Source organism: Lissotriton helveticus, chromosome 5_1 (genome assembly GCF_964261635.1).
Source record: "Lissotriton helveticus chromosome 5_1, aLisHel1.1, whole genome shotgun sequence".
In the NCBI taxonomy this organism is placed as follows: domain Eukaryota; kingdom Metazoa; phylum Chordata; class Amphibia; order Caudata; family Salamandridae; genus Lissotriton; species Lissotriton helveticus.
In genome coordinates, this window is record NC_136065.1 from 2,001,989,822 (window position 1) to 2,002,017,468 (window position 27,647).

The 27,647-nt window shown below is 44.3% G+C and overlaps 1 protein-coding gene across 1 annotated transcript in view; it reads left to right on the forward strand.

The window, feature by feature from the left end:
• Positions 1-27,647, forward strand: part of LOC144756162 (E3 ubiquitin-protein ligase TRIM39-like) — a 274,405-nt gene that overhangs the window by 12,847 nt on the left and 233,911 nt on the right. The window contains exon 2 of the mRNA XM_078645741.1: positions 27,100-27,195. Within this exon, the coding sequence (XP_078501867.1) occupies positions 27,100-27,195 (96 nt within the window). The remainder of the gene's footprint in view (positions 1-27,099; positions 27,196-27,647) is intronic.

Consider the following 27,647-nt stretch of genomic DNA (forward strand, 5'->3'; position numbering starts at 1 on the left):
TCGCCAGACAAAGGTGCGACAGGGAGTTTGGAGTGCATAATAGAACTCTTTGTAGCACCAGTAACCAACAGAAAAGGCTCTGACACACCTGATGTAATCACCTCAACGTAAGGCCCACTCTGATCTACTGAAACAACTCCCTCTCTTTGTCTATGGTTGTCCTAGCAATCATTACCTTCCCAATGCTCATCTTCTGTATAGTAATCATCAGCATAGTACTGAGCTGTCCTACCAGATGCGTTATTCTGCTGATCGAACCTATTCATAGAATTTTGAGGTGGAAGAGACTGTGTGTTCTGGGGGAAATTTCCACGTCCTCTACCTCTAGACGCTTGTCGAACACCTCGACCTCTCACACCAGAAGCACCATTTGCACGCTGTAATAAAATAGGACAACTATACTTGAAATGACCCTCCTCCTTACAATATGAACACTGATTGGGGCCTACAGGGACACGTGGTTGAGTATACTCGACTCTTTGCGAGTTCCTCTGATACTGTTGAGGCTGCTGATAATTATTTTGATAGTTACTCTGACCACCATTATTTTGACCACCATTATTCTGGCCACCACCACCACGTGGCGGATATGCTTGCTGTAACAAAACCTTCGTTTTCAGCTCCTTCGTTTTCTTTTCTGCTCTATCTTTCTCGTCTTTGTCTCGATTTTCGTAATACTGTGCAGTAGCCAATATCTGTGCTGAAGAGGAAACTGCCCATGAACTCTCTAAATCTTTTAACTTCTTACACAACTCCGGAAGCAGATTATGCACGAATTTATCGACAAACAAACGCTGACCACCTTCTGTGCTCATATCTTGACCACTGTGGTCGACAAAAGTCTCTTCAAACCTGGTGAAGAAATCTGAGACCGTTTCATCTTTCTTCTGCTTACATGCAGACAACTTATCCCAGTTTACACGCATCGCAGGCATTATCGTTTTCATGTAATTAATAATCCTACCAGGGAGGTCTGCTACTAAAGGCTCGGGTTTAGCACCACCAACCTGTCGGCCATCTGCAGCAGTAATATTAGCCCATGAGTCACCTAACTCCTGATCATGATCTGCATGACGAATCTTTCCCCACAAAGGCTGTGGAACAACGTTCCCAAACAACATGTCTATGTCTGCTAAATTCATGATACATGACCCAGCAGTTTGTGACAACTCTTTGTAATACCCTGCGGGATTTTTACGGGGATCAGGCAATGTCTGTTTAAGGGCCAAAACTTCAGCTCGCTTCCAAGGGACATGTACCCACACACGCTGAAAATGTGCTAGCACAAGTGGTGGAACATTACCAGGACCAGCAGCTACTTCTTCCTTCCATACTGGAGGGACTTCCCTCATGGGGTACTGTCGCGCCTTTTTCCTACCGGATGCTCCATGCTCAAATAGTGATTGAGAAGTGCCCCCCTTACTCCGATATGACAACAATGTCTCAACCGCTCTCTCGACATCGGGACCTACGATCATGCCCTCTGCCAACTCGAACCGCACACGACACAACTTGGGCGGGTTGTATTCCAGATCATTGTCTTCCAAATCCTCACAGAGAAAAACACACATTTGTTCAAAAACATATCTCTGCTTCGGTGCTTCCCATTGACGGAAGACTTCCATGACAGACTCTACATCATACCTTACAGCGTCGATAACCCATTTATGCGCTAAACGATTCAGTAAATCTCTCTCTCGATAGTCAGGCAGTTGACTTCGCAACTGTCTTCGTTCCGTGTTAGGGGTCGTATTAGGCGACCCAAAGAAAGGTGAGAAAAGATTAGTAAGTGTTGGCCATTCTCTGTCGAACGGAAGGAGAAACTGACGGAAGAACGGGTGGAAAAACAGGGTGAGATAAGGCAGGGGCAGAGGCAATAGCAGAGGGATCATTAGGAGAAATAGATGGTGCACTAGGCAAAGTCGTTGGAAGCACAGGTGAAGCAGATGTGATCGGTGGGCCTTGAGGAGGCTGCACCGAAGAAGCAGGAGCCAGCTGAAGAACAGCTGGTGGGTGCTGTGGAGGAGCAGGAGGCACAGGTTGCACAACTAAAGGTTGCGGAGGTGCTGTGGCATTTTGCGCATAGGGGGGTGGCGAACTTAATAAATGCGACATTAACGGATCTTTTTCACGCTCTTTTGCTGCATCTTGCTGAAGAGGCGGCAAAACTGGATATCATTTATCTATTACCATTTTACGTTGCCTGTGCAACTGCTCACTCATCTGTTCTTCTTCATTGTCTTTAAACTGCATAGCAGCTTGCATTATCGAAATTCCTCTTTCTCTCGTTTTTCTTTGCTAATTTAATTTCCTTCTGTTTGGCTTCCTTACGCCATAGGCGGAAAGAGTCAAACATTGCCAGCCGGGCTTTCTTCTTAAAAAGTTTAACTTCGAGGTTATCTAAGATTTCTGTATCAAAGCTACCATATTGGGGCCATTTTAAAACACCATCTTTTCTGATGTATTTGATCCACACTTCATTATATGTGATGGGGCCTACTCCATGTTTCACATATAATTCATAAGTTGGAGTTCCAATCGGAGGAACCGGACACGAGTCCTCCAATCGGGAGTCCCTTTTACTACAACCAAGACAAAACAAATTTCCAAGTCTGCTAAGACCAGGCATCTTCGCTCTCTAGTCTAGCTCCAAACTTCTAAGGATTATCGATTACGATATTCTCGTGAATACACGAGTCCTTTGGCTTTGGCACTTGGAAGTTCCAAAAATGATCCCAAAGGGATACCTAAAACTAAGAACCAACTAAGGACTGGGAGACGCTCCACTTATACTTAACTGAAATATCGATGACGTCACCAGAAGACTCGTCTTATCGTTTCGCTCTACCAAACTTCAAGGGTCCAAATCAGGGCGATAGCCAGGGCAGCAGTCCTTTGTAGCCGTCGGGAAGCGGGGAACCTCGCAGCAAAGACTTTCGGACCACGTCGACATGCAGAGGTCGATGAAGTGGATGGCCTTCCTCCAGAATTTTCACACGAAGATCCTCACGAACCTCTGGCTGGACCGGAACCGCTGGGCGCCAACTGAGGTACTGGGTTTTTCAGAACCGGTACCGAACCGGTAACCCAGCGGTGCCAGGGTACACCCAAAGACCTCGGGTACTTTCCTGGTTCAGACCACAGAAACTCAGAGTCTTCTAGGTGAAGTCAAGGATCGATTTTATTGGCTGCAACCAAGAAACAAGCGTCCTAGAAGTACAACAGCACCGGATGTATATTCTCAGGAGACTGCTCCAATTCACAAAGTCAGGCTTCTCTTTTTATAGGAAATATTGTGCTTTAGGCAAACATTCTTCACATTTTACTATACCATTGAAATGTTTCCACTACAAAGGAAAAGCAGAGTCATGATGACAGCCCACATTTCAGTTCGTCCAGCCCACAATAAATCACCCGGCAAGGCAAGGCCCAACATTTCATCAGATATCGGTGGACCCCCAATAAAAATGGGCACCTCCCTATCATAAAGCAAGTGAGAGAGAAAAGAGCAGGGACAGGTGTGAGCAAGATTCGGCAGTGTGTGTGCGATGAAATGGGTTTATGGCCTGTTGTGCCTTGATGCTATCTCATTCGGCCACTGGGAGAGGAACTGACCAAACAGGTTCGGCCTGGGGCAATGGTTCCAACTTGCCCAGGTCACAGGAAGGTCAATTAAGGTGTATGTGTCCTTTGGAATCTAATTTAGCTGTATCATAAGCCTATGTCAGGGCAACCCACAAAATGGCTGCCGTGCACAAAATGGAAGCCAAGGGTTCAAGACGGAAATGACGATTTCGAGGTGACGAAAATGCTTGCACATAGTGTACTAGCCATTTTCGGTCTTTTGATATAAAAATCGTCATGCTACGACTAAGTTTTATTCACGAGTTCAGAATTTTCAGAACCACACTTAGCAATGTCTTGAAGTCCTCCCTGAGGACCTGGGTCAAGTCCACAGAACCTCGTTCTTTTGTAAATCAGTGCCAATGTGCAGTATCTTCAGGAACCAATCGGGACAATGCGGCCCATCGAGTCAAGCCTCACACTAATAGACCGCAGAAATAGGGGAGTGATCCGAGAGACTCCGGGGTAGGAGACCCACATCCCCAAACTATTAAGAGAATTGTCCCAGTCCAAATATATAGTATATTCCCGAGAGACACCGTGTGCCCCCGAGTGGAAAGGAAATTAGTTAGCGCTTAGGTTGTGTGTTCCCTAAATATCCACAAGACTGAGTGCCTCTAAATAGTCTGCTAATAATTCCCCCAAGGGATCACGGCCCATGCCGGCCATCTATCGCGTTCCCTATTAATAGCTGCATTACAGTCGCCTCCAATGATCAATTGCCCCGTGGCAGTTTAACAATGAGTGAGCCCAAATCTGTCAGTGCAGTTGCCTGTAGTCTCTTGGGGATGTATAGTGAAATTATGTTAAATAGACGCCCTCCCAGTATTCAGAGATCGCCATGAAGCATCCCTGTGGGTCATGGGAGTTGCACTGAACAGTAAAATGGAATGTGTTCCGGACAAGGATAACCACTCCTCTTGACCCTCTAGCATAACCTGAGTGTGCGACTAGTTTGTATCCCCATTTACTTAACGCACCATATGATGTGGAGGCACGACGAATGTGGAAAACCTATACCACATCCATCAGGAATTAACGGAAGAAACCACAGGATGTCTCATGCGAGGACATCGGGTGGTGGTCCCTTCCTCTCTGACTGCCCGAGTGATAGAACTGGCCCACAGTGGGCACCAACGAATGGTCAATAACAAGTCAAGGCTACGAACAAAAGTATGGTTTCCCTTAATGGATGAGCTCGTGGAAGCTGCCGTCCGTGAGTGGCACTGGTGCCAGGAGACCAGAGAAACTCATAAGCCTGCACCCGTGATCACTGAGCTGACGCCCCCACGTCCATGGGCGAGTGTCAGCTTCAATTTTGGAAGTCTGCTGGACGGGAAACATACATTTGTGGCCATTGACGACCACTCCAATTATCCGTAAATAGAGATTGTCAACACGCTGAGTGATGTCGAAATAATCCCGAAGTTGGAGAAAGGGATAGCAACTAATGGCATCTTTCAAGATCTGAAAAATGATAATGGACTGCCTTTTCAAGGACAAGAGAGAGCTACTTACCTAACCTCCCTGGGTATCAAACTCCGGTGGACCACCCCTCGCTGGCCGCAGGCCAACAGGGAGGTAGAGTGATTCATGCAAACCTTAAACAAGGTAATCCGCTTAGCCCACGAATGCCATCAGCACATGGAGCTAGCTCTATACGCGTTCTTAGGAAACTTCAATCAGACTCCTCACACCACAACTGGTCTGGCTCCAGGGCATCTTTTGATGGGACGGGTTATCATTGACTCCATCCCGCATCACCCCCCCCGCGGTGACCAGCACCCCATGACGACCACAGGATAGACTAACAGAGACGATGTGTGCATGCTCAAGTCAGCCAGCGCAGGGGAGCTCAGCAGGTGCATCTGGAATGGGGGGGATAAAGTCCTACTCAAAACCACATGACCAGCAGCAAGTTCGGTCTCCCATATAAAAGACACCCTTGGACTGTTGTCAGTGTGCAAGGCGCGCGGGTGATGGCCCAGAGAGGTCGCGAAACATCTCACACTTTAAGAAGTTTCACCCATCTGAGATTGCATCTTTGGACAGTGGCGCCGTGAGGTTGAACCGGTCATCTGAAGATGCTCAGCCAGCAGACAATCCATCGGAGGAAGCTGGCAATTCTACTCGACAACCCGTCGGTGCGGACACTGGACTGTTTTTGGACAATGACACCAGTGCGTCAGGAAATGCCGGAGAGCCCCACGGGGGCCCATCACCCGGTCTCGAGTGAGGAGGCGGATGGAGAACCAAGCGGGAGTGGGAGTTCCCATTACCAGCTCCGACGTAACCCTGAGCCGACCTGCAAGCTGAAGGACTACTTCACGTAAGACTGTTCCTCTTGTAATGAACATTGTGATTGGGGTCCAACCCCAGCCTGGTTAACCTGAGTCTTGTTGTTTTGAACTTTTGTTTTGGGGAGTAATGTTATGTTTTACCCGTGAGGTAACGGATGCGACCAGCAGGGTGCCCAATGTGGAGTCCGAGGGAGGGGTGCCTGGGGTCGCACCCTGCTAAGACCCGGCCAGATATATGGTCTTGGTCGTGTGATGCATGTTTAATAAAGCAACTACTGCGACGTGACGTCAGTGGACGCACGGACGAGGCAGCCGAAAGAACCACATACCCTGGCTCTGTGTATTTATTGGCAGGCCTGAGGCGATCTTCCACCCTGCTGAGTCCCCACACATACCGGGGGCCTCACCTGCAGACACAACAGTGCCCTCCAGCGTGGTTTGTGCTTCCTCATCTGAGCTTTGTTCTTCCTGCTCCTCTCTCATCCAGACCCCACCTCAACTTCTAGATAGTTGGCAGTGGTGGCAGATGTAGTAGTTTTCCTGTTGTTGGTGCTTTGTGCGGGTGGTAGTCATAGTGCAGCTCGCAAAAGCTGGCCCAACTAGGAGAAGGTGACACCAGTGTGGCTTGTGGCGTGGAGCCAGCAGAGTGGATTGAGTAGCTCGGGGTGCTGCGTTTCTCCATGCCCAACCTGTTGCCATCTTTTTGACCGCTTCTCAGTGGGCAATTTTTGCACAGGATTGCTGTGCACGAGAATTCCATTGCCAATGCACAGGAGCATCGCTAAATTCCAAAATGCATTGGCAATCCTGTTTCGCTCCCTGTTGACAAATGTGGGGTGCCCCTCTAAAGCACCGAGCCCCCGGACTAGGGAGGTCACCCGTTGAGTTGCAGCGCCAGTACAGGCCTACCGCTTTGCTTCGGTGGACAGAGCAGAAGCAAAGGGTTTTGGTTAGTCTATTGAGGGTGAGCCTGGGAGATGGTTGGGTCATGTCCGGCAGTCGCTCGCGTCTGGTGCTGTGAGTCGCACTGAGTCAAGGAGGGGGCGCGCAGGCATTGATGCCATGGATTTAGAAGAGGAAAGTGGGAGATTTTAGAAAAATAATTGGGAGAATGTATTCCCCAATTGGCTTCTGTTAAGCACAGGCAAATGCAGACGGGAGACAGCCAAAATAAAGCAATTCTTTGCTTAAAAAATCAGGATTCTCCTGCCTGAATTCGGTGTATTGACATGCATTACGTAGGTGACATCTGGGTGGCTGCGGTCTTTACTAGGTTTATACTACACACTATCAGTTTGAACAGATAACTGAAGAAATGTGGTTTATAATACTGACATGAGTCCAGACTCCATAAAGTGCATGTTTAGAGCACTTCAATTTTCTCTGTGCTGGAGCTCAATCTACAGCCTTGGTGGGCCTGGTTAAAGCCTTTGAAGGCCAGAAATGGCGATATTTGAACTTCAGTCAAACGGCTCATCTCAATTCAAACTAGAGAGAAAAACGGCTCACAGTTTAAAAGTAAAAGGTATGTATTTCCCAAGCATCCTCCTCCTTTTCTTTTCTTTTTTTTTTTTAACAGTCACAAACGTGACCGCAACTATAGATTTCTGGACATGTTCCAAGCAACAGTAGGCCTTAAGTTACCACACTTCTAAACATGCTGGCAATCTTTGTCACAGGGAGTGACATAAAATTGGTAAAATTGAACAGTTATAATAAGGACAAGGAGAGAGACAGAAGTATAATTTAAAGCCTGTCCTTGCTCACTATTATGTGACAGTTAGCACACTTCACGAGGTCCTCTGCTTCCTAATAACAGGGATAAAAAAAATGTAGTAAACGACGAACAATTACAACTCAAAATAAGTGACTGCCCAGGGACATCATCTACCTCGTCCTTGATCCTGCTAAGATCAACCCAACCGAACCAACAACAATTAATGGAAACACTACAAACCCACTCAGCCAATTCAGAATCGGGCAGAATACTGCGACATGCATTCTTAAGATAGACAAGATTTGAAGCACACGAGAAATTAATCAGCCAGTCAAAATTATGCAAATATAGGTAGAAAACAGACCATAACCCTTTAAAACTTGAAGCACACCAAATCCATGTGTTCCCGAACATAAATACTGCTCAAATATCCAATGTAAAGATAAACACAAACAGACTGAGAGTTAACAACCAGGATCACTTAAGAAGGGAAGTGACATCCATCAACTAGTGATGAAAATCAAGCCTGTGAAAAGGACGCACTTCCCATAATCCTGCTCCACAAAGAACCAAAGGCAAATTCTGAACAACATATATCGCAAGAATATTTGAAAGCAGTTTTAACAAATGAACTCAAACTCGGATAAACAACCTTGAAAAAGACTTATGTGATGAAATGTACTCCAAGTTATTAATAATGCCCAAATATGTGAATGTCTCCAAACTGGCGCTACAATATTCCTAATTCGGACAATATTGTCAAATTATCAGAGTCTCCGAGCCTTGTCCCATATAAACCCCATAGACATAGTATTTATAGAATTCTTATCACCACAAGGGACTGAAACAAATGAGCCAACTTTATTTTGTTGGGTATCCTGAGACGTAACTTGACAGGGTTATTTCAAGAAAATGTATTCAGAATGTGTGAATAAAAATGTCTAAATCTACGTAGAACGTCTACCCATTTCAGCTCGCGCTTCCAATTCAAAACCATTCACATTTGACAGTTCAGTCTCTATTATCAATCTGGGAGGCCCCACAAGCAATCATGAGGAATCCAATAGGAAAAGCTATGACCAATATTAAATATAGGTCTCGGTTTGTGTCATGGTCTACAATATTGCAGTATGGATGTCAAAGTACCGAGCAAGTGGCCTATTCAAAAATTATTTGAACTGGCTCCCAGCAGCATTAATTCATCGAACAACGAGCTGAAACGGATCAAACTCCGAGATCAGCAGCTTTGAAGCTATTACAAGGGGAACATCCTTTACAACGCGGATTTTACATCACAGTTCCCTTACGACGCAACTTTTACAACGCAAGTTGTAACAACAAATTGCGCTGGGGGGCGCTCCGGGATAGTAAATAGTTTAATTTACTATCCAACTCCTTCCCTACTATCCACGGGGACTGGAGTTGCAATAGTATATTAAACTATTCACTATCCAGCCCCCAACAACGCAAGTCGTAGTAACGACTTGCGTTGTAAAACATGCGTCCTAAAGTGCTGCGATGTAAAACATCGCGTTGTAACGACGTACATCCCTATTACAACTATGCGCCTGGAATGTGGTAGGGTTATTAAAGATGATTGAAGACCACAAGAAGATATTACACTGGAACCAATAATCTATCTTCTTACTGCAAGAGACGTGGACACGACATCCAATCCCTTTAATTTGATACATTGACTTTAATAACTTTGCCTTTAAAGACAAAAGGGACACCAAAGGGTGGACTAGCAATTTATGTCTAGACAGATCGAAATGTGACTGTGACTCATATACAAATAAATCCACCTTGGATCTTAGTAGTAAATACCAAGCGATGGTCATTGGAGCAGCATTTACCCCCTAATTATAGCTAACATTTACTGCCTGGAGTGCTGTTCCTGCTCTTTGTTGCTCACCGGCCACTCCGGCCACTACGCCACGCCTCGCGGCCCCCGCTTCGCGGGTGCCGCTCGTAGGCAAAGACTTTTGCCGTGGGCTTAGCTTCCTGCCATCTTCACGTGCATTTGTGCACCAACGCGCTTCCCGGATTCCAGCAGCAGACCAGCAGCAGACTAGCAAGGTTAGAGGCGGGACTGCGAGGACCAGCGTGCCCAGCGGCGCGGATTGGCCGCAGCTGGTCCTCTTCCCGCCCCCTCCTCCCATTTAAACCTGCGCGGAGTGAGTGTGCCTTGGTCCCTTACTGCCTGGAGTGCTGTTCCTGCTCTTTGTTCCTCACCGGCCACTCCGGCCACTACGCCACGCCTCGCGGCCCCCGCTTCGCGGGAGCCGCTCGTAGGCAAAGACTTTTGCCGTGGGCTTAGCTTCCTGCCATCTTCACGTGCATTTGTGCACCAACGCGCTTCCCGGATTCCAGCAGCAGACTAGCAAGGTTAGAGGCGGGACTGCGAGGACCAGCGTGCCCAGCGGCGCGGATCGGCCGCAGCTGGTCCTCTTCCCGCCCCCTCCTCCCATTTAAACCTGCGCGGAGTGAGTGTGCCTTGGTCCCTTACTGCCTGGAGTGCTGTTCCTGCTCTTTGTTGCTCACCGGCCACTCCGGCCACTACGCCACGCCTCGCGGCCCCCGCTTCGCGGGTGCCGCTCGTAGGCAAAGACTTTTGCCGTGGGCTTAGCTTCCTGCCATCTTCACGTGCATTTGTGCACCAACGCGCTTCCCGGATTCCAGCAGCAGACCAGCAGCAGACTAGCAAGGTTAGAGGCGGGACTGCGAGGACCAGCGTGCCCAGCGGCGCGGATCGGCCGCAGCTGGTCCTCTTCCCGCCCTCTTCACTTGACTCCTCTCTAGATAAGCTGTGGTAGTAACGCGCACGCGGGACGCGCGCGGGGCAACGGCCGGGGCGAAGACCGGGCAAAGAGCGGGCCCGCTGTGGCCCTCCGTGGACCGAGGAGCCGGGTCGGGGCCCAAAAATTTTCTTATGCTCAATACCGGTAAAGCATGTGAGTGAGAAAATATTCTCCTGTGAGTCACGTTTTGTTCCCTACTACTATTAGCAACTATACTCCAATATGTCTTCCAAACTGGTAACCATGGACAATTTCTTAATTAAAAAGGTAGCAAAAATAAATAGTAACAGAAGGTTGTCCTTGGGTTTGGAACACTCGCCCACAACTACTATCACCCCGGAGCCTCCAGTTACAATTTCTGACACTCCCTTGGAAAAAGACCAGCCTATACTGGCTGGCAAAGTAACTACTGTAATCGCCATGGTCCATATGGGTCAGCATGATGAGGATTCTCATGCTCTAGTTCCCTCAGGATCAGGCATAGTGGTTCCTTTAGAAACACATACCACCGCAAAAGGGGAATCACCCAGAAAATTTAAGAAAGCCCGAGTGAGACGAAGGGGGAAGCAAAAGAAAACATCCCATAAAACTACACAAGGAGGGGGGAGTGAGTGTGGGACTTTTCCATTATTCTCAGATATGACATTTTCTAAGCTAGGGGGAATAGGGGATGTTAACGTGTCAAATTCCCATAAAGATTCTGTGCTACTTATTGACCTGTCAAATTCAGGGATTGTAGGTAACATTGATAGTCTCCCCGCTGATTGTGCTGTGGCAAGTGAAAATCTTTTGTCTAGCACACTAACTAGTCCATCTTTAATGGATTTACCTATAGGGAATGATAGTCCCAGACTATCGGGCACCCCAAAACTGTTTAATGAACCGTCTCCTGGGTCTTCTAATTCCCCACTTACCAAGGGAAACTGTAAAAAAAGGGGGGGTGATCCAATGGGTAATCGAGCACAGAAAATATGCAAAGGGGCAGTCTCCCCATCACAGTCACAAACTGACCAAATTGTTGTAAATGAGGCGGAAATGGTCGCTAAGATAGTAGAACTTATTAGGGGTGTGATGCAACCACTTTTTGATAAGACCTCTAAAATATCCACTCAGTTAGATAAAATAGAGAAAAAGGTCAATCAAAATTCTTTGCATATACACGACCTGGTAAAGGGGTTAGAAAAAGGCAAAATGAATAATATAGTAACAATGGACTCTTCTACAAAACCCAAAGTAACAGTTTCCCCTCCACTACTTGCACCCACACCATCAGTATCTGTGCAAAAAGGGATATCTGGTTTAGAGGGGATAAGACCAGCCAGCCCTGTAATTATGATGCCTGCTCCTACTACACAATCGGCTATACCCCATGGGACGGCTCCGGTATTAAAGGAGCAAATATCTAAACCAGGGGGGATTCAGAACCAAGATGGTAGCAAGCACCCACCGATAACTAAGCTGAGAAAAGGGAATGTCTTGGCTATTGCCTCTGAAAAAACAAGCCGTACTGTAGATTTAACCCCAGATTCGGCCCCTTATGTTATTATAATGGCAGGGGTCCCAGAACTGTCTGCAGGTAAATGGGAAGATCACGGAGCCTTACGAAATAAGGTCACATTCTGGCTCCGAGATAATAGACCGCTACCTGCATCTATAAACGGTGAAATTATAAGTGTAAGGCGTGCCAACTGGGTGGGCACTAGGCCAAAGGATAGAAACTGTGACGTCATAATTATTAACTTTAAAGATCATAGGGCCGTCGGGCATATCGGGGATTGGTTTAATGTGGATAACAGCACTTCCATCTCCACGCACCTATTATTTTATTTCTATCCATACACACCGCCAAAAAGTTCTCATAATTGGGGAAGGGACAGGCAGCTATTAAAGAAACCAGTCCATCTCCATCAGGGGTTTGGAAATGTAAGACCTTGGGATAAGGCTGGCCCAAGGGGAGTCCAACCAATGGCGGAAAATTCTGCCTTTCTAATTGACCGAGATCCTTCTACTTATATTCAGAGGCCGGAGGACCTCTATCCTAGATTTCAGTATCAAGCTACATATTACCCTCCCCCTGGTAACCAATATCCTCCATACTTGGAGTCTAACCCCATTGAAGGTAGACAATGGAATAATAGAGGATTGCTCCCACATATGTATAACCTACCAATTCAAAATCGTTTCCAGACTCTTTCTGGTTTAGAAGGGGTGGATTGACAGCAAGCTCAGTTACCCCGAGAAAATTTGGTAGGGAACAACCCTCTTTTACCACTCCCAAAAGTTTCAACTGTGGGTGGGGTTCCTCTTATCAGTACTGAGGTTCTTATTGAGTTACCCCAAGAACTGCCTACAACACATGAGTATATTACCTCGGATGGATTGACATTTTGTCCTAGTGATACCCCGGATCAGATGCAACCCACTGTAGTTGAAGATAGTGGGAGTGGGGAAAAGATAGGTAGAGCTCCGAGACAGATAAAGAGTGATCTCTGCACACTGTTCTGGAATGTGGCAGGGTTGAGGCAAAAATTTACCAACCCAGCTTGGGATTCGGTAATAAGCGGTCAGGATATAGTGGCTTTGCAAGAAACATGGACCCAGGTTCCTATCCATGTAAATGGCTACAGAACCTTTTTTACTCCAGCTGTGGGAGGCCACTTCGGAAGGGCAAAGGGTGGTTTGATCACGTTTGTCTCAAACCAACTCAAAATTAAACAAGCTCACTGTGTAATTTGCAATCTAATTACTTTCAGCTCATAATCTTAAGAAATTTTAAAGGAGGAAAGGTGATGATTATTAATTTTTATAATAATGTCCGAGGGATGAAATTGTGGTTGCAATGAAGCAATTAAAGGATGAAGTTCAGTTAGAGGTCGATAAAAACGACAAAGAATTGGTAATCTTATGGGGGGGGTGATTTTAATTGCCAACTCTGTACAAAAGGGAGTCGGGGCCTATGTGGATTAATGACAGAGAGAGATACGCATCTTACCCACTTTGACCACACTCTGATGGGAGACTTGCTTAATGACTTATTATTCATGCTCGATCTAGGGTTTGTTAACGAATTGGCCCTAAAACCCATTCCCTTTGCCCCGACTTTCGTTGGCAGAGGATTGGAGTCAACCATAGACTTTATTCTGTCTTCCAGTAATTTTGGACATAGAGTGATGGGGGTTACAAACATCAAATTGCCCATAAGTGACCATCTTCCCCAATGCCTTAAGGTAGCAGCTTTGTTCCCAGACCCATCTACGGCCGCGCCACCTTTAGGGGCAGTGGTTGATGTTGTCCTTGGGAAACAAAATGGGTACACACTTAATTGGAGCAAAGTAATCCCCGCATCCTTCTTTAAGGAACTCTGGGAAGGGTGTTCTAACAGTTTTATGATTTGTTTGGGCGACAACTCTAAGAATGACCAAATAATTGAGCATTTTTGTATAATTGCCACAAGTATAAAAAGTAGCCTAAGGGTGGAGGCGAAATGCAGGGGCAAAGGATCTAAAAACTGGTTTAATAATGCATGTACTAGGGCCCTGAAAAACCTAAAACAGGCAGTACATAGAAGCCCCAGGAATAAAGGCGAAATAAGAGTTTGCAGGTCTGCGTATAATGAAGCCCTGAAACTAAGGAAATCTGCGCTAAATAAGGAAGCATTAGACTCACTTTGCGAGGCCTCAAAAACAAAAAATCCCGCTGTATTCTGGAAGGTAATTAATACCCCTTTCCCTTATGAAACCCATACGGCGCGAATTGAGATCGCAATAAATGAAGATAATTGGGTAGATCATTTCTCTGATCTTTATAAGGCACAGGATGACACCCATGGCGGAGGTCCCCATATTAGACCAGAATCACATCCAAGTTCGAATTTGGTTGTGACACTGGAAGAGGTACTGCTTGCCTTGAGGGCTACTAAAGGTGGCAAGGCAGCCGGGCCTGATGGGATTCCTGCGGACCTATTTAAAGCAAACACTGAAATCTGGGGCCCAATGTTGGTTCAACTTTTTAATGCGGCCCTATCTGGGGGTTTAAAAGAATCTTGGTTTAAATCCATCATCGTCCCAATTTACAAGAAGGGAGATAGAAACAGCTGTGCCTGTTACAGGCCAATCTCCCTTCTTGATTCATCAATAAAAATTTTGGGACGTATAGTGTTGGCAAGACTCCAAAGCTGGGCGGAGGAAAATGAAATCATGAGCGACTTGCAATTTGGTTTCCAAAAAGGGATTGGCACAATTGAGCAAGGTCTAAATTTAATGTTACTGCAGCATAAATATATAAGGATAAAATCAGAACGCCTCTATCTTACTTTTGTAGATCTTTCATCTGCGTTCGACTGCGTATCACATACCAAATTGTGGGCAATAATGAAAGGATTGGGTGTGGATAACATTATAATTTGTTTTTTGAGGGATCTCTATAGAGGAGCCACAGCTTCAGTTCGCTACGGTAGGGGGGGCGAATGCTCCAGACAATTCAGCGTGGGTCGGGGAGTGCGGCAAGGCTGCGTTCTAGCACCTTTTTTATTTCTTCTTTATATTAATGGGCTTGAGCATCACCTGCTGCAGGAGTGCGGAGATATGCCCAGGGTGGGGAGGAGGGCAATCCCTGCACTCATGTACGCAGATGATGCCGTACTCATGGCTCGTACTCCCTGGGCTCTACAAAAACTAGTAGTTAGCTTTGAGAATTTTATGCTGAATTTAGACCTACGAGTAAACTGTAGCAAAACTTTTACTATGAACTGTGGCACTAAACTAGGTAAACCCATGAAGCGGATGTTTTTAAACAATGTGCCGCTAGATAATACCCCAACCTTCTCTTATTTGGGTATTTTATTCCATGAGTTAGGTTCTTGGACAAGTGCCATTAAGGCTAGAACACTTTTATTTATGAAAACGATCATGGCTTTAAAGAATTTTGTCAGAAAACTGGGCACGAAGCCGATAAAAGAAATGTTAACTATATATAGAGCAACATGTATATCTGTTGCCACTTATGGTTCAGGCTTGTGGGGGTATGCAAATGTTGATCCAATCCAGGTGGTGGAAAATAAATTTCTGAGGGAAGTCCTTGCTGTCCCCCAATGTGCAGCAACTTATAACTGTCATGCAGAACTCGGCCAACTTTACATAACAGACATTATCAAAATTCAACCTATCCTATTGTGGCACAGGGTATGGACTACAAATGAATGTGTTATGAACCGGGCCTTGTTACAGGACATCCTCAGTTTGGACCACGCGCATAGAGTGGAATGGTTGGGATATGTAAAGTGTTTCTTGTCTGAGATTGGATGCTACTCTTACTATTTGGATCCATCTTCATTGGGTAGCATTCCCAGGAAGATACTAAAAACCCTCTGCCTGGACCATCTTGAGGCTAAGAGGAAGAGAACTGAAACCTTGAAACATTCAGTACATTCCCACCTTCCTACCCTCTGTGAGATTAACTCTGTACAGCCATATTTATCCCTGCCCATGTCAAACCATGATCGCTTTCTTTTAACTTGTTTTAGATTCTGTATGTTTTTTAGACTGGTGTCCTTCCCTAATATGAACTCATGGAACCGTATATTGCCCACTTGTCCATGTGATGGGTCGTCAATTCAGTCAGATATCCATATTTTATTTTTCTGCAGACTCTATGGTGCCCATCGTAGAAAAATTATCATCCCTTTTTTAAAAGAAATGAATTTAACCAGATGCCGCCCAGCTTTTTTAGAGTTACAGAGATTGGATATGGTTTTAACTGTAACTGTGGTTTTAAATTTTTAAAAAAATGTTTTTAAATCACGAAAACAAATGATAACTGAAATGTCTTAAATTTTACTTCACTGCGTAACGGTCTATTTGATCTCCCTCTTTGCACTAATAATTATGAGCTGTATTCATCGTAATTAATGAAATTTGTTTGTATGTTTGTTACTTTTATGGTTATATGTTTTAACCGAATAAAGTTCTTTGAACTGAACAGCTAACATTTACATTTATCCATCACACAAGGAAAAGCAGGAAATTGTGGGCAACTATATTTGGTAATGATAGACCTCAAAGCAGAACATAATAAAGCTGCCATACGTTTTTGGGGGCCTGTGAGGGGACACAACATCGGACCTGGCCCTTGCCCTTACGGGATAAAGAAACACACGTACCTAAAGTGGCTAGGCATCCGAAGTCAAGGTCCGGGAGGCTAAACACACCCCTTCGTCCTCTGCCCACACAGGATCTCGGGTCGCGGGACGACAACGGAAGAGGAGGGACTAACCCCGGAAGGACTGGATCGGGGGAGGAGAAAACGGACGAATCACCATCCGAAGAGTGTGAGCAGTCGGGTGAGAAGCCGAGGACGCCAGGAGAGGTACCGGAAAACGCTGCACTGAAAGACGCTGCACCAAAGGACGCGGAAGAACGCCCAGAGCATCGAGAGGAGGAGAACGAAGACGACGTGACGTGGAGCGAAGATTGGTGGACCCCACAGGAGGAGGCTGGAGAGCGGCCATCACTCTGGAGAGTTACGGCAGAGCCGGTGAGTCAGTCTGGTCGGGAAAGGGAGGGAGAGGGGTGAACAGGGAGGGGGTGGGAGAGTTATAATGGGGGGGGGAGTAGAACGGGCACGAGTGTTTTTATTTTTCTGCATTGTTGGCTGCACTTTGGATCCTGACCCATAGGCCTTTAACTCCCGACAACCGGTTATATACGCTGTTGGCATTTGACTTAAATATACCAATTTACAGAAACCGTGTGCACTCCTTCTACTACCTCCGTTTCTTAGTCACTATAATTTCTCCGTCCCCACAACGTAACCCCTTCTAGACCGCATGAGGCACCGAGTTGGTTGGTGACGGGTTAACCCTAGTACCTGTGTTTAGGAAGGAAACCGAACTGACTGCTCCTTCTTTTTCTTTTCTCTCATGAGCCTCCGGGGGAGAAGCCCTAGCTCAGAGGAAGATCCAAGTGAAGAAGAGACCGAAGAAGACGTCACTCCTGAAGAAAGTCCAAGACCTCAAGTGTTTGAGGAATCTTCACAAACCCTTAGCTCTACCTTAAAAACTGTCAATAAAGTCATCCTTGGCACACTACATACAGCCTCCTCGTCTGTATATCCGGCCCGCACTCCCACAGGGCCTTAATGCGAACCTGTTTTCTCTGCCACAACAGCCCAAAACTTTATGTGGAGTTTACCGAACCAGTTTGCACTGCCAATCGGTAGACGATAAAATCTGAGAAAATATTTTGACAACAAACATCTTCACCTGTTTACGAGTAATAAATGGAACAAACCTTGAGGATCAACCTCCCGCACAGGTAGACATCTCCATTAATTTACTACATGTTAGTAACTCTTTCCTTCTGTAAACATCGTTAATTTTTCAAAATTGATTGTAGTTCGGCTATTGACTATTTTCCCAAGTTGACTGGTATCCACCAGGACTATTCTCCAACCTCAAGTTAAGAACCTAATTACTCCCACATACACAGTAAATCAAAAGAGACTGAAATACAATGGTCTGCTGATAAAGGATATCCAGGTGCAGGGCACACTCCTAGAGAACGAACACACCTGCTGGTAATCCTATACAAGGTAGGGAGAAATTCATCAAGAAAAGTCTTCCTCTCTATACTAACACCACTTCAAGAGAGCGCAATATACTAGTTTGACGAACAGTGAAATTCGATGAATCACTCAGGCCCTGAAATGGAGAGAAAAATAAAGATCAACAGGGAATTACGAGTGATAAAGAAAAGTCCAGAAGATAAGACAAGAAGATTAAAAAAAGAGGTTTGGGCAGCAAAAAAAAGGAATATTATGATCAATTTGGGCTTTAGCTGTGTACGCAAGCCACAGTAAATATATGAAGTAATTTTGGAAAACTATCAACCATATAGAAAGAGCTTGCTTCACTGCCAATAACTCTGACATCTTTACATGGGCAAATTAACTCAGCTCTAAATATATTGCAAAGGGGCAAGATACCAGTGTTTTCGCTGAGAGAGAACAAAAACTGTGTCACTCTCCAGAAAAGTTAGTCCTTCTCTAGAAGAGAGATCAACAACAAAAAGTAGTTTTTGCACAGAGCAGAATAACAACGTCTTGATGGCTTATAAAGAAAGACAATTGAAAAAAACTCTACCTTCTGGTCAACAAAATTAATGCTGATTATATGATCGTGTCATGGAAAATGAGCAAATGCTGGACTCCTGGAGGGAGGGCAATCCTACACTCAATATTTACAAGTCAAGTTCAGTAAACTATCTATGGTAACGCATCAATCATCATAACTTCTGTAGAGTACAAATCTTCATAATTCCTTTTCCAACATGTCATGATCAATCGTGCCAATAAAATGCCCACTGTGTTATGTTTGTTACCTGAATTTATAAAGCGCAAGCAATTACCCAAAGGTGTCAAGGTGCTGGCAATGTGGAGGACTTCGTGGCACTTCGTTTTTAAGGCTTTGCTAAAATTTGTAGATTAGGAATGGATGTGGGGTGGATGCTTATTCCATTCCTTGGCTGTGGCGTTAACAAAAAGTTCCTCCCTAGTTTGTCCGTTTATACCTCTGGACTACCAGTTACCCGGAGCCACTGGACATGAGGTTCCTGCCTGAAAGGTACCACTTGAAAGATTTTTGCAGAAAATCTGGATCAATCCCATAGAGCCTTAAGGGCCACACAGAGGGCTTTGAATTGGATCCTTTGCCTGACAGGAAGCAAGTGAAGCTGTTTGATGGCAAGGGCAACATAATTGTGTCTGGGTGTCCTAGTAAGGGCTCTGGCTGCCGCATTTTGAAATACCTGAAGTTTGTTGAGATGTTCCTGCTTGTTATGGTAAAGCATTGCAGTAATTTATTTTCACCAGTACAAGAGTAGAGATAACTGGACACAGTCTGGAATGGAGAAACATATATTTTAAGCAAGCTCAGGACAAAAAAACTGGATGTAGTGACTGCCTTGATTTGTGGTTCGAGAGTCAGGTTAGTGTCCAAAACCACACCCAGATTTGAGATCTTCTTTACTGAAGCGGGAAGGGAACCCTTTTCTTAAGACCACCTAGCTGGAGCCCATAGTCGGGTTATCCTCAAACAAGATGACCTCAGTTTTCCCTGAGTTACGTTTTAAACAATGTTGGCTCATCCAGTGACCAATTGCTAGCATGCAATTATTAAAATGTACGTAGGTGTGAATTTTTTTTGAAGACATGGCAACCACAATATGCGTGTCATCAGCGTGGGAGGTCAGGTCAAGACCAAAGGAACTCATCAATGCTACAGGAAGTTCATCAAATATGTTAAAAACGTGGGGCTTAGGGTGGACTCCTGCTGAACCCCACATTTCAGGCTAAAGGGTTCTGATGCAAAGGTATCAAGGGCCGCCATCTGTTTCCTTTTTGAAAGAAAGAGTCCTAAAAGTTTGAGAGTGGAGCCCTTGATAAATACAGCCTTGAGATAGTTGATCAAGATCTTGAGGTCGACCGTATCAAAAGCTGCAGATGCGTTCAGGATCACCAAAGCTGTACTATCACTGCCACCCACTATAGTTATGATTCCGTTGGTAGTCTTTATCAGGGCTATTTCGGTACTCTGACCACGTCTGAAACTGAATTGAGTGGTATCTAGCAACTAATGATCGAAAAAGAATTGGCCCAGTTGCTGATTCAATGATTTTTCAATAATCTTGGCAGGTAGGGCTAGGCGAGAGATAGGTCTATAGTTTTTTGGTGCCTCAGAATTGAGATTGGCTTTTTTTTTTTTTTTAGCACAGGAAGGATAGAGGCCTCTTTACAAACCGAAGAAAATAGTCCAGAAGACAATATAGTGTTAAAGATCGTGGTCAAATATTCTGACACTGCAGCCATGTTAATGATCAGAGGGAGGACATGGGTCCAAGGGAGAGCCTGATTTAGTTGTTTTTATAAGTGACGTTGCTTGCTGTGGAGTAGGAGGGGAGAAATTAGAACAATTTGGATTTTCCAGAAGAGGCATATTTAGGGGGAATTGCTCAGACTAGTTTTTTGCGTCTGTCCAACAATTTAGTGTATTTGGACTATATTGTAGATGAAGTGTACTCCAGGACACAGGTGAGTAATCAAGGTAGCGTTTTATTCAGCTTGGTACAAGTATACAGCCTCCTGCCTCAGCAACCGCCAGGTCGGAATGAAGGGAATCTGGAATCCACTGCATGCAATGCATGATTCCAGATTCCACATTCCATGGAGAGAGGCAGGAGAAGCATAGAGATTACAACATATCTTCTCTTCTTAATGAATAAAGTATGAGCCATATAGTCACGAACCAAAACATAACCGATCATGTTAAATTCACACCACTTAAGCAAAGAAAATAACCAAACCATGAGATTATTGCTATTAATAAAGAATGAAATAGAATCCTTACATAAAAAAGGATGAAACTTGTACTACATGAATATACATTGCTCAATCCTACTTTACAGTGTATCATGTAATAATTAAACAAGAAGAGCAAATGGAAGTAAGGGAAAAGTTAGCGTAAGAATTAATACAATACAAAGTTATCAAACTTCCTGGGAGTATTACGCTGTCTCAAGGAGTGTGGAACTGCTTGTGCAGGCAGACTGACTTGCTCGTTAACTCGCCCTGATTCACTAGGGACGGATTTGGGAATAGCCGTGACGCCAGGACCATTTGAACAGGAAGAATATTCAGAATCACCGGAGTCATTCTTAGCAGAATCACCGGAGTCATTCTTAGCAACACCACCACTCCCTTTCGCAAACAGAGCAATCCTTCTAAAATTCCAACTCTGGCCATTCTCAAGTACAACATGCCACCTGTGTACCTCTCTGACTTTGAAAGGATCAGAAAACTTGTTCGCTCCAGACTCCTTTCTGCCTAACTTAATTTTAACATAATCACCAACATCAACTTTACCAACCTTCCCTTTGAAGGAACAATTGTCCTGCATGGAATTAACATTAGGGGGGCACTCAAACCCCTGAGACTTAAGTTCTAACAACCATTGAGGAATCATCTTAGTCTTGGGAATTCTACCTCGCATGGTCACAAAGGGAACTTCATTAGTCACACTATGAATCGTGGTATTGTAGGACCATACAGCTTCTTCCACAGCTGTACGAACCATCCGTTTACCTTGCAAAGCTAGTTGAATGACGCCCTTAATAAGTCTATTCATGCGCTCTACAATGCCGTTCCCTTGTGGGTTATACAAGGACGTATGCATGTGTCTAATACCATGGTTGGAAAGAAAAGTTTGCATGGAAGAGGACGTCAATTGGGTACCGTTGTCTGTCAACAATATGCAAGGAAAACTTTCTCTCATAAAAACCGACCTGAGATACCCAATCACACTTTCCGTGGTTATATTCTTCATGAACTCAACACTCAACCAACGAGAACAAACATCCACTAGGACTGTTGCAAAGCGACACTCAGCAGATAAGTAGTCCATAGGACCGATAAAGTCCAAACAAACCTTGCTCCACGGTAAATCTTCGCAGCTGGAGATAGACCCTAAAGGACGTGAATGTACTTTTAATCTTTTTTCACTCTCCTTACACATCATACAGTTCTCTACCCAACGCCTTACATCATCATCTAGACCCGGCCACCAAAAGTTGGTCTTGAGGCGTTTACCAGTCATACTCTGACCGAGATGACCTTCATGTGCCAAAGTAAATAATCTCTTCTTTAGTGGAGTAGGAGGTACAAACCTTTCACCTCGCAAAACAAAGTCATCAGAACTACCTACGCTAAGTTCCTCTTGTACCTGTATAAAACTGCGTAAAGAAGGTTTAATGTCACCCTCACGCTTCCACCCCAACCGGATGGCACTCACCAATTCAGAAAAATCAGAATCAGCTAAAACAGCATGATGCAACTCTTCTCTAGAAACAGAATCGAAACCATTTGAGCAAACATCATAGAAATCATCAACCAAGCATACAGTTTCATCATCAAAATCATATGATTTCCCACAATCAACAGGGAGTCGGGACAAGCAATCTGCTTGAACGTTCTTCCAACCAGAGATGTGCTGCAGAGAATAATCATACTCCTGTAACCTTGCAGCAAATCTCATGAGCCGAGGAGAACCTTTACTGGCTCCCCCAGGTGACAGTATTTTGAGAAGAGGCTTGTGGTCTGTTCTCAGAGAAAAGTGTGAGCCCCATACATAAGTACGAAAGTGCGACACACCCCAAACAGCAGCCAACGCTTCACGCTCTATGACCGCATAATTACGTTCTGAAACTGTCAATGTGCGTGAAGCGAAAGCTACCGTTTTCTCTGTGTCACCTTTCTTTTGAGAAAGTACAGCTCCAATGCCATAAGCACTTGCATCCACGGTCACAAACGTATCTCTGCCTGGTTCATACGTGGAGAGAATACCTGCATTGACGATCTCTAACTTGATCGTTTCAAAGGAGTCAGATTGTAGAGGACCCCATTCAAATTGAACACCTTTCTTAAGGAGCAATCTCAACGCTTCAGTCTTGTGAGAAAAATTGTGGACAAACTTAGAATAATATTCCACTAGCCCCAGAAATGATTTCAACTGTTCTTTGTTCAAGGGAATGGGAGCACATCTGATGGCTTTCAATAAATCTTCTTTGGGTTTGACACCAGCATGTGATATAGTGTAACCTAGGTAATCTATTTCCGTTAGCATAAATTGGCATTTATCTTTCCTAAGGGTAAGCCCTGCATCAGAAAAGATATGTAACACTTTGGTTAAGTTATCGTTGTGTTCAGATTTGTTAATCCCTGTCACTAAAACATCATCTTGGAAATAATGAACTTGTGTCAGGCTTCCAAACAAGGAATGCATCATTCGTTGGAAAACGCTTGCAGCGGAAGCCAACCCAAAGGGCAATCTTTTAAATTGGAATACTCCTTCAACAGTGACAAAAGCAGTAAGTTCCCTGGACTTAGGATGAAGAACTACTTGGTGATATGCTGAACGGAGGTCTAGTCTACTAAAAAACCTCGCCTTGTTCATTAACAGTACCATTTCAGAAATATTGGGGAGTGGGAATTTATCTACTACTATGTTCTGATTGAGGGACCTAAGGTCCACACAAAAACGCAATTTCCCATCCTTTTATTTTGTAACGACAGGCGAAAGCCATTCTGAGACTTCTACAGGTTCTATAATGTCCTGTTTTTTCATGTCATCTAACATGTCCTTCACTTCCTTGCGAATAGCAATGGGTATTCTCCTGAGAGCGTGTCTTACAGGAGAGGCATCTTTTTTAAGTTTAATGACATGCATGTAACCACTCAATTTGCCCAAATCAGTGCGAAAAACATCAGCAAATTTATCTAAAATAAAGTCAATACTATGACATTCATCAATTACTAAAACACTTTCAGTAGAACGCGGGTCTAAAATAATGTGTAAATCGTACTGTTGTATCCAGCCTAAAATCGCTGGACCGTCATCCGAAATGTACACTTTACCATAAGAACTTCTGCCCTTAAATGTGAATGAGGCATCCATAACACCCTTGATGTTAATAACTTGTCCACTATACCCTTTGGGAATTATGTCACTTACTTGGAGTGTCATATCAGGCCAGTGTTTTTTGAATAAGGACATTTGAAATATAGAATGCATAGAACCAGGGTCCACAAGTAGCGTTATGGTAGCCCCATTTACAATGAAATCAGCTTTAGGCCTTTGGAGACCAATACATAAACACGTTCCCACATCATCACAACCTTCAATGCATAAAGACATTTCATTGGGAATATATTCATCATCTACAAAGGCAACCTTGTTTACAGAAGGGGACCTGCAGGCCTTGCTAATGTGGCCCTTTCTCCCACATTTCATGCAGGTTTTGTCTCTGGCAAAGCATCCCGCAAAATCGGCTGCATGTGTCATGCTGCCGCATCGAAAACAACCCATAAATTTGCTTCTTCCAACTGAACTAGTATTTCTGTTTCTCTGTTTAAAATTAGTGAATTTGGGTTTGGCATCAGCTGATATTAAGTTCTTAGACTTAACATCCGTGGAAGTGAAATTCTTATCCACTTTGTTCACGACACATATGGAGTCATCTTTGTTCATATCTAAGTTATGCATTTCTTCCATGCATTTGTCGGCTTCTTCCACTACTTTCGCAATGGCTATGGCCTCCGTCAGACTAGGGTTCTTTGCAGCCCAAAGCTTTTGCTGCATCCTTTTTGTTCTTGCATTGGACGATTAACTGGTCTCTGATCATCTGATCAGTCATGGGTCCAAAATCACATTTAAGAGAAAGTTCCCTAAGTCGTGTAACCATTTGGTCAACGGATTCTTTATCTCTTTGAGGCATGGTGTAAAACTTGTGTCTCTGCATAACAATGTTCACTTTCTTTCCGAAGTATTTTTCAAGTCTCATTTTCGCTTCCATATATGGATTATCGACTAGCTCACCATCAGCGCCACGTAATTCAGGCAAAAACTTAAATGCATGTTGACCCCCTTTGCCTAATGAATTTAATAATATTGCTTTTTTCCGTGATAATGGAAGTCTAAGGCCATCTATGGCCTCTAGGTAGTTCTCAAAGACACCAATCCATTCCTCCCATTCTAAGATTGGTGTATCTCCTTCGGCCAAAAATGGAGGAGGAGGAGCAATAGTGGAATTGGCTGTGGTGGCCATTGTAGTAAGAAAAAATTTAGAGTAATGCGGAATTAGGCTGAGGCAGGAGAAAAAGTTTGTGTATGTTCAATCAGGTAGGTAAGTTTAATGTATGACTGTTGAATCTGATGAAACAGTTCTTGTAGGAGTTCAATATGAAAATTGTAAGATTGGGAAATGATGGAATTTTTTTTTTTATATATACAAGTGTCTTAATTGTACACCATATTCCCAAAATTCGTAGATTTGATTAAAGTTCTGTTGTATGCGAGTAAAGGGCGTATTTTGTACCGCTTCCGGTTCAGATTGTAGCGGTTGAGTTGTGGCTTTGCGACGTGGTTGGCAAAAGTAATCCTTCGTGGTTGGCGAAATTTCAAAATGGCCGCCGTGCGTGCTGATTGTTCATAGACGCGTGATGACGTCGAGCGCGCTGAACGGTGTCGTGCGTTCACAACAGGAGAGTCGAGCGCGAGCAAAAATGTGTGCAATATTATGTCGCTTGGCAACCAGGGCTCAGGGCTCGTGCAGGCAGCGAGTGACCGTTGACAGGCAAAGCGCTATTTTGTTCTTCCAAGCGGGAAAAACAGCAAAAATAACTCACGGTACAATTGTTATCAGCCGGAATTTCGAAGATGGGCGGCAGGTTCAGGGGAAAGCGCCAAGTCGCTATGCCAGCTTCGAGATCATCATCCGTGGAGAGGACGTGATGACTGAGGGATGGTGGCAGCAGAGGGTTCGCAGGATCGTCGCCAAAATATTGTAGATGAAGTGTACTCCAGGACACAGGTGAGTAATCAAGGTAGCGTTTTATTCAGCTTGGTACAAGTATACAGCCTCCTGCCTCAGCAACCGCCAGGTCGGAATGAAGGGAATCTGGAATCCACTGCATGCAATGCATGATTCCAGATTCCACATTCCATGGAGAGAGGCAGGAGAAGCATAGAGATTACAACAGACTACTGTATCCATGAAGGGGCGAGCCAAAGTATTACAGAAGTCCTTGAATTTATTGTTCAAGGTACTCCTGGGAAGTGATGCCATACTAGTCACAACCTTAAAAATCTCTTTTGGAGAAATTATTGGCATCAGTTATTTTGTGGGGTAAAATATGTCGACTTTGTGTTAAGCTCAAGGTTTTTATACATTCTAAGGCAGGCCTTATATTTATTTTTTCAGTGGGATTGTAGTCCTTTCTCCAGAGTTTGTCTTGTTTTCCGCTTTCCTGTTTCTTCCACCTGAGGATTTCAGAAAACCATGGGGCAGGGCGTTTGTTTCTTATAGGCTTCAAGGTTTTTAAAGGGGTGGATACTGCTTCTGTCAATTTGCAAGAAGATAGTTCTGCCTTTTGTATGCTAAAAATATAAAATCAGAAGATACACAATTGATGGACGGAATGCAGAACAAATCAAAACATTCACCCTAGTCAAGAGATCTGGGTTAAATCATCATTCTTTGACTCACCATGTCACCCCAGTTTAGACCTGGCCATTTGAAAATCAGTCTGTACCTCATGGGAACAGTCCAGCTCGAACTGCGAAGCCAGGTCCTCACTGGACCGGAAACAAGCATCCTAAGACCGGTTTCGGAGTTTCATCTCTCATCAGCCAGGATAGCTTGTATCCAGTGGCATAGTGAGAAATATCAAATCATCAAAATATGGTACCTAAAGAACATGGCAGTAATTAAAAAAAACAAATCCTCTTCTGATGAATATCATTAGTTACATGCCCAGGAGAGCATGTCATGAGAGGTGTTTGACAAGTATGGCTTACAGAATTACGACCCAGATAAAATTTTCAGATTTACTGCTAAAATAACATGACATAGAAGTTCCCACTCCGGAAGTGTGGCCTTCAGGCATGCCTTTAGATGTATTGCTCCGATAACGTGCAAAAGTCATCTTTACTTACCTTTGGCACTAACATACACTTTTATTAAAAGACAAATATAAAGTGTGTATCTCAACCTGTGAAGGATAGTTGCTCAGTATGTTTATGGTTTTGAAAATATAGACTTTCTTCTTTTAGGAGAAGTTTAAAAGTTATCTAGACTGGTCGAAGAAAGAGCTGGAGGATACGCTAGAACTGCTTCGCAAAGAAGAGACCAAATTAACACAAGTGGAGGTAAGAGAAAAGTAATTGTTATAACAGTAGTGTGAAGCATGCTCTCCAAACATTGTCGCGCTATATAAGTTACCAGCAAGACCAAAGAATTTGTGTTGGGGGTCTGCCATACCTAGATTTGGGTTTTCCTGACTGTACTTTGAAACTGAAGCATCCACAAATATAAAGGCATAAAGTCACTTTAAGACCTCGGGTTTTTGAGAATTTTTGTTTGGATGCTGCGTAAGGGTGAACCACTGTTATCCTGATTTGTGCTTAGATGTCTACTCTGGAGAAGTGACTAGAGTCCAAGGGGTGATGGTAACAAGGATGTTATTAAAGTGCATTACTACATGTTAAGGCAGAGGTCTCCATCCTTTGATATAACGAGAGCTACTTCTGATCAGTGAAAATAGTCCTGAGCTGCTAATGGCTTGGTCATTGTTACAGTAGTAACCACATGAAATACAATC